This window comes from Aquila chrysaetos, chromosome 5 (genome assembly GCF_900496995.4).
Source record: "Aquila chrysaetos chrysaetos chromosome 5, bAquChr1.4, whole genome shotgun sequence".
Lineage (NCBI taxonomy): Eukaryota > Metazoa > Chordata > Aves > Accipitriformes > Accipitridae > Aquila > Aquila chrysaetos.
In genome coordinates, this window is record NC_044008.1 from 46,232,485 (window position 1) to 46,245,061 (window position 12,577).

General features: G+C 37.0%; 1 protein-coding gene across 11 annotated transcripts in view; it reads right to left on the bottom strand.

The window, feature by feature from the left end:
• TCF12 (transcription factor 12) overlaps positions 1-12,577 on the bottom strand; it is a 175,984-nt gene that overhangs the window by 103,088 nt on the left and 60,319 nt on the right. For all 11 annotated transcript variants that reach the window (XM_030016097.2, XM_030016100.2, XM_030016095.2 and 8 more), the window contains one exon: positions 9,311-9,413. In XM_030016097.2, coding sequence (XP_029871957.1) covers positions 9,311-9,413 — 103 coding nt within the window. The remainder of the gene's footprint in view (positions 1-9,310; positions 9,414-12,577) is intronic.

The window sequence follows — 12,577 nt, forward strand, 5'->3', positions numbered from 1 at the left end:
AACTCCCAACCAAACAGCACCCTCCCTCCACCAAACGCATCCTGGTGAAGCTTCCACACATAAGGATAACAAGGTTTCTATTTCTCAAAGCGACCCTCCATCTGGATGCCTAAGAAATAACTCTGCAGAATTTTCAGCTGACTTCCCAATATACATATATGCATTAGAGTGACAGAAGCTGAACACCCATCTGAAAGCCACAGTGCTGTTAGCCTTCAGAGAAAGCGTAAAAAGACAGCAACCAAGAAAGCCTTGCAAATAAAGCGAGATATTACCATCGCTTAACAGAATGAGTTGCAGTTTCTCTGATCTTCTGCACATTTCTGTTACGTGAAAATCCTTCACCTACTTTTCAGAAACAAAACTTTGATGCAATATTGGACTGAAGTCAAAGTATCCAGACATTTTTTAAATCAAATTTTTAAAATTTCATTTTCTTATCATGATACTTGTTCCAGTAATCCACTATGTCGCTGAAGCAATGCACACCTACAGCAGCTTATAACTCTAGCAAAAATGCAGTGGCCACTCAGGCAACTCACAAAAACAATAGTACTAGAGATCCAACACCTTCATGCACCTAAAAAATAAAATTACATCTTCTATAGGCTCACTCATTCAATTTCACCTGTTTTGCCTTCCTCTCTGAGGTGTCTGTGTATCTAAGCAAAGCCAGGTTTCCAGCAGCAACAACCATTTGACTCACTAAAACCCAGTCTCTAAAGAAAACTATTAACAACTTCAAATCATATTAATGCAAATACTATAATGCCCCAAATCACAAAAGCCACTTGTTTTGGCACAAGCAGCCTAGTTACAACATATTGGTTGACCAGTTCAGTATTTAATCACTGGATAGAGGCTGCTGCGTTTATTAAAAACTGGACTGCTAGCAACTGACAGGCTACAGCTACATGCACGCAAGAATGAAAAAAAATTAATGGAATGAAATAGAGATTAAGTAAATGATTTTTATGCACCTGGCAATAAGCAAACATCTTTATTGCAAAACAAAGACAAGCCATGAAAAATTACAAAATTATCTTTTAATCACCAGTGAGCTTTCTACAGTCTCCTATTTGAACAGGATAATAGTTATTATGTAGATCCCTAAGCAACTGCCTCATGGGGAAGTTACATCACCAGTATGGGAAAGAATCACCCCCTCCTCCCTTCTCCCTGGAAAGGAGCTTGGCACCTTCAGACAGACTGCAATTTAAAATCCTACAGCTTCACCCAGCTGATCCCATCCACTGGAACACATCTACAAGTGCCCAGGGATGGCAGGAACCACAGGAGAGAAATATGCCCTTTCAGCATTTCATGCACTGATGAGCCTTGTAACAGATAAACATATCCTAAAGCAGCTAAACTGACATGTTATAACAAAGAGGAAACGCAAGACTTAAAAATTTCATCAGATTACTATTTATTCCCCTTTTCAGAGGCAGAGTACACTGTGAATAAATCAACACTCAAATGTATCAGACTGCATTAACTAAAAACCAAGCTTTGCAGAACAAATTTTATCAGAACTAAGATATTTCAAAATTTAAAAGCCACAGACTTGCATTTTTAAATTCCCAGACTGGCTTTTTGAAAGTACTTAGTATGACAAAAATTTTGGGTTTAAGTGTGGGACCTTTTTGAAGAAGGCAGCATTTAATCTTCCTCCAACACCATTAAAACTAGGTCGCATTTTTTTCTCCCTTGAGCGCACAGTGCAAGCAATACTACTGCCCATGGGCCACCAGAACTGCAAGTTCTGCTTGCGGGAGGTGCTGTGGATTAGCAGAGAGTTCTGCGAGTCCTGTGAAGGTACCTGTGGCACTGGTAGTATCCAGCGAAAAGGTATCAGCAGCTCTTCCTAGCACAATGTTAAATCATACAGTTTGATGGATTTTCAAGGAGAGATTTCTTCACTTCCTTACTTGGCAGAAAGAAAAAACTTCTCTGGGTTTTTCCTCGAACCACAGCACTGCACACTAAGTCTGGAAACAACTCCAATACTGATTTGGAGATGATAAAAATCTTCTGAACTTGCACGCCACTACCCACACTCGTTAGGGATAAACTGCCTCAACGCTCCGGCATACTCCCGCAGCCGGCGGATCAGCGGCAGGGAGCGGGGAAGGCTGACCGCTGTGCACCTGCTCACCCCTCCCTTCGCCTCCCTGCGCTGGGCGCTGCCCAAGGCACCGAGGGGAGGCAGGAGAGCAGGCAGGCAGCTGCGACCGACCACGCACCTACCTGGCAGACCCACACCTGAGCACCACCTGAGGAGGGTTGTTAGGGCCCCTCTGCCGCAGCTGCTAACTAGGAAGAAGATGAAAGTCTCAAGGGGAAGAGAGCACAAGTGGACACCTGCTACAGCATAACATTACAAAGGATGCCAGCCCCCTGCTACATTCGTAGAAAGCCTTGAGGTATGACTGTACTTAAAGAAATGTTAGGAAAGCTATTTGATTGAAATATTACTGTAAACAGAAGGGAAAATTAAGCTTAACACACACTCTTGTGAGCAAAAACCCAAGGGTAAAAATGCCCTGCACTTAGCACTGTCACTAAATGACTGTGTAATTTAATTTCCCAGAAACCCATTAGCTTTCACAAAAGGAAAATGAAGAGCAGATGAGAGCAATTCTTTGGTGTGAGTGGAATTTATTTAATGTAATACCTGGGGGGAGGAAAAAAAAAAAAAAAAAAAAAGAAAAAAAAAGATAAATCTGAAACTGTACCAACAGATACAAAACATCACATCACTAGAAAGCTTGAGCCTGCAGATCAGTGGGTCTGCGCCAACAGTAACCAGCATGTCAGGTCCGAGGTTTTACAGGTACGACTGATGAGAGCCTGCCTCTGCTCAACACACCACGCCAAAGCTGGGACACAGCCAAATGAAGAAACACCCCAGAACAAAAAGACTGCTAGCATTTAAAAGGAAGGGGCGGGGGGCAGGACCTCAATTTTTTAAAGCAGATTTTTATATATTCATAGATGAAGCAAATGATACATGTAGTTATCTGGAAGAGGGAAGAAGCCATTGAAATTTAACTTAAAACTTTACTCTGGGTTTGAAATTTTCGTTATAAAACCCCAAATACTACAAAATTCACATTAGATTCATATTAGGCTTTTAGCCAATCTATAGTATATAAAACCAGTGTCAATCAAGCAATTAAGCATAGTGACGTGCCCCAAAAGGAAAACAAACATTCTTAGAAGGAATTTAAATGTAAATCTTCCATTTGCCAGATTCATTATATGCAATGATTTGGAAAAAAACTAATTTAAAAAAAAACCCAAAAACATAAGCCTATCTGAAGAAACAAAACATGAAGCTTTACTGTGGTGAAGCAATGGCAACACTTACTTTGGGAGAAGTAACCATGATGTATTACATCCAGATAAGTCAGCATCTTGATATTTTTTAGCTTTAATAATCAAAACAGTAAGTGATTTGATAAAATGTAACTGTAATGCTGTGAAACTGCATGACACCAGTTACTGTAAAATGAATTTCAAGGAACTTTTCAAGCATGAGAAGTTTACAATCTATGGCTTGTGGTGGACCCATGTCTTACAGCAGGAGACCAGTACCCCTAAATATTGTAACTGTGGATGTTCTTATACTCACATCTTTTTTACTAAGAAAAGTTTTTCTGAACTCTTAGCCTACAATAATATTTGACAGATAATTATGCACTATGTGAAGCTTATTAGCTATCCTTTAACATTTTTCTTTCAACTTACTGCCCTACTCCTATAAATGAGATGAACTGAAGCACTTGCCATAATCTTTGTTGTGCCCCTATTTTGTCATTTTCTTCTTTTAACATTTTCCTTTTTCTTCCTAATGAATTCTCTGAAGGATACAAAATATTCTGTCCCCACTATTCTCCAAGTTAATACTGCTGTAACTGCTTATAAATTATTTCAGATCAATCTTGCCATTACTCACGTCTCTGGAGATCATTTCCGTTGTGATGCCTATTTTATTCCATGTGTTAAATTAGTAATGACTACAGAAGGCAATTCAAGGAAATCTAACTATTATTTTGGACAAACACAAGGTCTGCCAACTCGCTGCTCACATCTGCCCTCTCCCTTCCTAAAAGGTAATTAAAACAAGGTTCATAGCAACAACTATAATGGCATCATTCTTAACATTTGCCATTTTAATAACGATTTACACTTGCTTGCTTCCTACTATTGCCTTCACCATCATAAAGGCATTTGATAATAAGCTCTATCTCTTTGATTCCCAAATGTCTTGTACTGAAGGGCTACTGAGGAAGAAAAGTAGCCGTTTTCCTGAAGATTAGTTAGATTCTTAACTGAGAAACAATTCAGATGCATGCCTTCTTTCAATTGTATCTTAAAGTTCAAAAGCCTCTCCTTTTATTGAGAATAACCTTTCCCCAATTAAGGTTTAAAAGGCTTACATCGCTTGTTCAAGAACAATATCAATAGTGGAAAGCTTACAGAGGCTTCAGCTATTTACTGTGTTGCTTCAAAAAAATGCCCCCAATGTTCATCTTCTAAAATACTTACTACTCTATCCAAGCCAACTGCAGTGCTTAACTTACAAGTCCAAAATTAAGATTTTACAATAAAAATTAGACCTAATAATTTCACTAGTTTGAAAGACGCACTGGCAGAAGCAGCCATTCTTACAAACCTACACAATCAGGCAATCAAGTCAATTAAGCGAACAGTACCTCTAAAATCAGAAGGCACCCCAATCCAGATATTGATTGCTCATTTATATGATTAATCCACAAAACGAGTCTTTAGTTTCACAGTAGCTCGTGTGACTACCTTTGAAAATTCATGGAATTTGGCTTCAACACATCAAGCACCTCTCCACTCCTGCCACCCTTCGCTCCACACAGCAATTTCTACCCAGCACATACCTATTAACCACCTGCTACATTGGTACAAGACAGTTAAACACTAATAGAGGGTAAAATAAATGGTGTATATATAGATGTAATTGACTTGCAAACCCTGTTTTGTGAAGCCTGATGACAAACCACCCAAGTGATTCAAGCGCATCAAGTACAACCAACATTAAAGGAAGCCACACTGCAAAAAAACCAAAAATGTATTACTCTGCTTCCATTAGAGAGTACTTTGTTTGGTTCTTTCACCTATTTAATTCAATCAGGTCAAGAATCAGGCTTACCCTTTATATTCACAGTATAAATAGTCAGAGTACAAGAAACTATATTTTGATTAACAGTCTGAATCATTTATAGCTCTAATTACTGTAACAAGCTTCTACTCACTCCCTTCCTCGTAAATACTAACTGATGTATGTCTTGACTTCCCTGCATTGTCAGGTCCTTCATACTCTTAATGCCGGCCATAAGAAAATATCATGGCCATACCTAGCATAAAGCAGAAATTAGTTCATTAGGAAGAGGAGCACAGTCACCACCTCACTAGGGTACTAACAGAGGTGAGTGTTATAACAGCAACAGTTGATATGAAATACACTAGTAACTATAACCCTGCAGCTGATCTACTAGAGTCAGTGAGTAGGTGAGGTCAGGAAGATCCAAATGATACAAAATCCTCCATTCCCACACATTCAGAGTTTCCGATTATGACAGTTTCCAGTTACCTTGGTTGACAGGCCCTCAAACCCTGTGGCTAGCTCAGGAACACCCTGAGCTCTAAAATTTAACCCAATTAAACTGTAAGGCAACTAGTTAAAGGAATAATAAGAAAACAAGGAAGTGAAAGAAACCTTGGAAGAATGATCTCCCTCTATTTCAAGTGACCAGTTTCAACACAGCAAGCTTATGTTCAACCACCATGTTTTCACTCGCTATTCACTAAATTTTTTAATGACTTTTTATCATGTACAAGTTTGTGGAACCGTGTAGTACACAGATGATGAACATGGAGCACAAAAGTTTTGCCTTTATCCTTTCTACCTCTTGTGGAAAGACAGACACACAAAAGAAATGAAGTCACCTACTTCAAATTTTCAACACCGACCAACAAAAACCCCCTTAAGCTATACTCAAGAATGATCTGCTTGCTTTCTTCCTGGTAAGCAGAAGTAGAAAAGCTCAGTAGAATAAAGTCCAGGGAACAGTACAACAGAAGATACAATATCACATGCTTGAAGGGTCCTAGCAAAAAACTGACCTCTACTTGCAAGTGCAGAGCACTACAAGGCAGCAGAATTACAGAGAAAAGAATATCGTATCCTTGTGAATAGTTTTCTAGAATGTAATTAAAAGAGAAAGTGTTGAATAAGCAAAGATTATCAAGTCTAAATGGAGCTACAATACCACCAATATATCTTAGCCTGATTTTCTACATATCTCTATGGATACCAACAAACTATGCTGGTGCCAAGAGGATTCAGTGGTTTTACTTAAAATACAAGCAACGGCCCTTCTTTTTTTATACTAACAAATCAACAGGATAATTCTGGAATTCATTAGTGAAGAACGCTAACCAATCCAACATAATAGCTTTACTTCCTCTGCAAAACACTTCAAAAAATATCTAAATGAATATGGAAATGCATCTTTCTGTGGCAAATTGTTCATTATTGAATCATTATCAACTCTTGTTAGACAAAATTTCTCTCTTTTGCAATGTACAAGATCATTAAAATGTTTGAGAGCTCCATCATGAAAGACAGTGGCACTTTATAATCCACTATCTCTTCAGGCAAATATGCTTACGGCTGAACATAATACACAAAATAACAACATCCCCTTGACACACAATTCTTTCTTTTAATGGTGCTCTTAAGTGTTGACAGCAATGGTGAAATATGTTGTTGCTCTTTCTTTTTTTTTTAAATAGTTTTTAACTATTTCAGAGATGTATTTCAGTCATGATAAAATGTTGGGAAGGGATGTATTTCTTAGATCTTCAGCGTGGAACCCCAGATGCTCCATCACTATTAGCCTACTGAGATATTTCCTATAAGCTCTTCAAGTTCATGTTCTTAGCCTCCATCTCCTTTTAGCCTCTAAAGATCACAGAATAATCAATCAATGCATTAAATATCATCTACAGTAACTAATAAAATGGATGTTTTCATTCTGTTTATGGGAACATGTCCACAATTTGATATTAACAAACTGTGTAACATTTTTTTGTCTAAAAAAACACTTAAGACAACATCTCATTTTTCTTTTCAATAACAGACAGAAAACCATAAACGCAGATAGTGGTACTACACAGAGAACTACTACTCAATGTTTTTATGTAGTTTGTATCATTCCTCTCTCCAACCTTTCAGCATCAACTTAAGATATGCTGCAAAAATTCATGCTGTGAAAGTATGATATACAAAGCTGCATCCTATACTGTAAAGTAAGTAAAATTAATATAATTTCTTGTTATGACAAACCAAAAAACACAGGTGGAATACTTTTAAAAGCATACTTTTAGAGTTTTGAGGTGTACATTTCTTAGAGATACATACTAAAAGCTTTCTATAATTCCTTGCTGCATATAGAAGGAAATGAAGTACTATTGCTCCAACAAAATAACATCTACAAGAACTGTTAGCCATAAAGCATTACAAAACTATTTCATTTTACAGCTGCTTTGGGCAAATGACTGATACATACACATCTTGCAATTCATTAATTCTCTCTACAAAACAATCTCAATGAAGGCTTCTCAAATCTGTATTAATGATGTAATTCTATTATGTCTAATGGAATCACCTAGCCATCTCTTCAATAAAACTGAAAAACTAAGAACATATAGTTGTACCAATTATTTCCTTCATATATTTAAAGGCATATATTGTTTAGAAATTGGATGGCTCAAAATAAAAGCATGAGCAAAAAGTTTGCCTTTGGTAATACAAATTAAAAATAAAAAAAATCAAACTTTACTATGTATTTTTGTAAAATAAAATCAGTATCAGCTACAAAGCCTCGAGCCATTCCATATGTGCTACTGATAAAAAAACTGGAGAGCGTTTGAAGTAATTTGTCTTTTTAGTCTCCCACATTTAAAAAAAGACAACATATTTGAAAGTATTGGGAGGGAAGTCCTACTCTGCTTTATCAAAATAACCAAGGGGAACTACATTTTAGCTTTACTGTCTTCAGATATAAGTATCATTGACCAATTGACATGCACTCTTTCTAAACAAGGACTACAGAGACAGTCATTTTAAAATTACATATTTTTACGTTCATATAGGAAGGTTTAAATTAAATTCTGTTTTCAGCAATAGCTGTGCTTAGCCTCTATTTCAGAGAAAATTAAAGTAGTAAACAGAGACTGAGCAAAGTAGAAAGATTTCCAAAAGAAATTGCAGACCACCAGGATTTGGATTTAGGTAATCCACTTAGATTACCATGGCTATGTCTTAAAAGGACAATACTGAGATCACAAAATAGGTCACGTCTACAAGACGCAGAATATGCAAGTGAAACAATGTCAAATGTACAAATTCAGAACAAACATTCAGAGTCATCCCTAAGTTTAAGATGCAAGAGAAAAAAATTGTCCCAAGACCATGTACTGCCAAGTAATAAATATTTTGAAATCAACATTTTTATGCTTCAAACTGGAATAAGGAGAAGAAGAGTTTCAAACAATGCCATCAATACATTAACATGTTTCAGGTAACACAAAAATACAGACAACGAAGACAAAGCTTTCAATACCCAAGCCCACAATATAATACACATTTTGCTTCCTTGTTTCTCCCGTTTCAAAAGCGGAAAATGTCAGACACCCACAGGCCTGGAAGCAGTAACAACATTTGCCTAGCAAAATAAGAGTTTGCCTCTATTTCTTAGAAGTGACAACATTTCTAAAATAACAAATATCAAAGAAATTAGAAAATGAAAAATAAGAGGCAAGCCCTCAAATTATTAACTGAAGAAAAGCCTAAAGCATATTGGTAGGTAGTTCAGGAATCCATAGTGTTAGAAAAATAATTTTCTTTTTTTTTAATGCACATATTAAAAATTGCTATAGATGTCTTCTCAGCAAAAGTTAAGGAAATTTAGCTTTAAAATAATTCAGAATTTACAAGAGAAATGTAAAAATCAAATCAAAATATACCAGCTTTCTAGATCAACTTGAGAAAATCTAGGTGGTTCCTTCTTCTAAAAAGTCCTGGACAATGGCCTTTATGAGGAATTTGCCCAACGTAAAAAGATTTCAATAGGAAAGTCAGTGTTGCTACGAGAAACAGAGCAACTTCCAGATGCTTGACATGTCAGGCCTAGACAAGGGAATGAAAAATGTCTCTTTCTGACCAAAGAGGCTTTGAGGGGATACTCGTAAAGAATTACCTACTTACCCATCAGATTTGAGTTCATGAAAGGTGTCGGGGACAATCCTTCATGGGGCCCTAATCGACTGTCATTCAAGTGATCACTGTAATGAGGACTGTCTGCAAAACCCTAGAGAAAAAAAGACCAGAGTATTAAACAGATTATTTGGCAGCCCTGCTAATTGAGTGTAATGACACTTTCCTAATTAAATGTGCAGAGTCACAATTGGTCATTAATCACAAAAGTTGGCTTTCGGGTCTATCTCACAGAAATTACTCCCTACCCACATCTTACTTTCTCCCCGTCTTTTCCTCCTCCCCCATCAAGAAGAAACCACATAATTTCTTAATAAGCTGCATCCTCATGGACAATATTTCTAAAAATTGAATAATACTGAGATATTTTGATATTTGAATCCTCTTAGTATTAAGTCGCTAACCACTGAGACAGTAAAATTAGTCTGAAGAACTCAAAACTGATCATTTTTTTTTTCCTAAGGTTTCTGTTTGCATTAATAAAACAACACAGTAAAAAGGTCAGGAAGAGTCACTGACATTAGGAAAAAATGTTAGTGCAAATGACAAGAAGAAATTCCATTTCCCATTGCAGCCTACTATTACTGTTACAAATTAATAGGCATTTTGACACTATCACATTACTAAACAACACAGCTTACTGACAAAAGGTTTACTTCGAAATAGTGATTAAATAAACAACTTTGTCAGCCCATTTGCAAACAAGCACTCAAACTGAAATACTGTTTTGCACTTTTCTAGCATTAGTATGGGCAACTTAGCAGGCTTGGACTGACCCTTATGCAGTCAGGAAACACTGGCTTATTGAAAGTTTGTGCCAAAGGTATAGAGATGGAAAACACGTAAGCCCTAGGAAGCACATGTTATTTAATTAACCCAATTACTTAAAATTCTCTTTTGTACACTTCAAAATGCTTTCAGCTTTTCCATATAAAGGTATGAATATAGTGTTTCCCACTTAGACTGATCAGATGTGCACTGAATCACTTATTCTGTACCAAAATATGACAGACCTGGCACCCGAAATTGCACCTCCTTTGTAGCCAAAGTTTTGAAAAAAATTTGTAAACCTTATCTTAAAATTCCCACTTACTCACTTCTCTAAGTCTGGTAGAAAGAAACCTAAAGCTCAGACCTAATTAAGGGAGGGGGGGTGTGTGTGGGGTGTGGGGTGCGTTCACAGCTACCAGAAACCAACCCAAGTGCCCTGGGACTATAAAATCATCAATCACTGAACATTTATCATTTTTTCAGACTGCAGGCTCACATTCAAGACAACATTAATGGGGCTGAAACAGGCCTCACTATCTTTGCAGGCGTGCTGTCAGTTCTACCAAAGGGCTAGTAACTAAGGGCTAAATAACTGTCAAATCACTACCACTGCTTATGGATGCATGTCACAACTCTTGCTGCTATTCGGCTTTGAAAGTAATCTTCTGGGAGTCCCAACTCCCAGATGAATCTTCGGCTGACTTTATCTACTTCAGAATCAGTGATACACATGTGATAGGCATTCAGAAACAATCTTAGTGACATTTACAACTTGGTTATGACCACAAGGGTGTCCTCTGGTAACCATGACCTAGCCTCGTCTGTCAGACAAGCAGCATGTAGCAGCAGCTGCCAAGGAAATGGAGTGGCTCCTAGCTAAGGTCACCACATGTGGTTTATTTTTATGCTGAAATGAAACAAAAAATAAATTAAATCTGCTGAATAAAGAAACAAAAATCTGCAAATAGAGGAACCAAAAGAATAAAGCTTCTAAGTAGGTAGCTTCCTAATTGGCTCTCTGCTTGTACTCGTGGTTTTTTTAAAGCCTTTTTCCCTAAGACAATACTTCAACTATATTTTATTTTTAAAAGAAAGAAACTAGGAAGGACACTATCAGTGATAAAACAAAATCCATCTCTCAGTCATTCAGAAAGCAGTGCCTAGATGAGCCCCAGAAACTTAAGTCTTCAAGAGATCTTTATTTACAAAGTAAATAATAAAACTACTGAAAACATAACAGGAGTAAGACTCATTTCGTACATGGTTACACATCATGCAACACAATCTATTTAATGCACAAGATTAATAATGCTCCTCCTCAAGTTAATATTGCACATTCCCCCCCAAAATAGAGAAATCGGAGGACTGGGTAGGTAGTCTACACAGAAAGGAATGTTCTCCCTTCTACCATCAGAATTCCTTCAAATAATCCTTTACATCATGTTCTTTTCATATACCCTCTCAGTTTCCTAGAATGTACTTGCATCCAATTACCTCAGCATCAAAGTTGTATTTCTACACCACTAGACAAATCAACTACCTTATCTACCTGAAAAATGCCCCAAGAAGTCCTTCACAACACTAAAGCCATAGAAAACAGAACATTTACTATACCGGGGGAAAAGTGTACTAAGGCATATGCAAGCACTTTAAATAGACTTATTTTTTCTGTACTTGAATTCAATTCCTAATTAAAATTAATTGTCAGGCATTCCATTCTTTGTCATGCATTACAGAATTTACACTTGTGCAAAGTGTAACCTCTCTCAGCCTTCATCTACAGTGGACCTACATAAAGAGGTCTTAACATGGCCACCATCCTTGACACCAGTTATTCAGTCTTAGTAATGAGTTATGGATTATCAGCTCAAGCAGCAGAGTTTTGTTTGGGATTAGAAACCCCACGCTGATTCCCACATATAACTCACCCACACTAAATGAATACAAAATAACCACAAACACATGCAGTTTTGATTTAACAAACTTCTTTTGCACTTCACAAAAGCAAATTAAGCAAAATCAGAAGAGCTCTAAGGACGATGATTTAAATTACACAGTTATTTCAGAGCATTCTTCACATTTAAGCTGTACTTCAAATAAAATTACATTCCTGATACTATTCCCTGCTTTTACATCTGTATTGTTAACTTACATCATAAACAGCATAAAGTTCTACTGGGAAGAGCTGTAATCAATCATAGATGAGAACTTTAGAAGCTTCCAGTAGCTTCTGAAAAGCTACTGGAAGCTTCTAGTCATACAATCAAGGCTTAAAAAAAGGTATTTAACAAATATGATAGCACAAATTGACAACATATGTTTACCACTTAAAGAAGAATGCAGTTGAGAGCCTTAAAAAGACTGTCTGCCAACACCAATAAGGTACAGTGGTTTATTAAAAGGTACATCCCACCTGTGTGACTGAGTAACAAAGAGAAAACACCATCAGCTGGCATCTGAACTCATCCCTTAAGGCAAAAGCAAAAG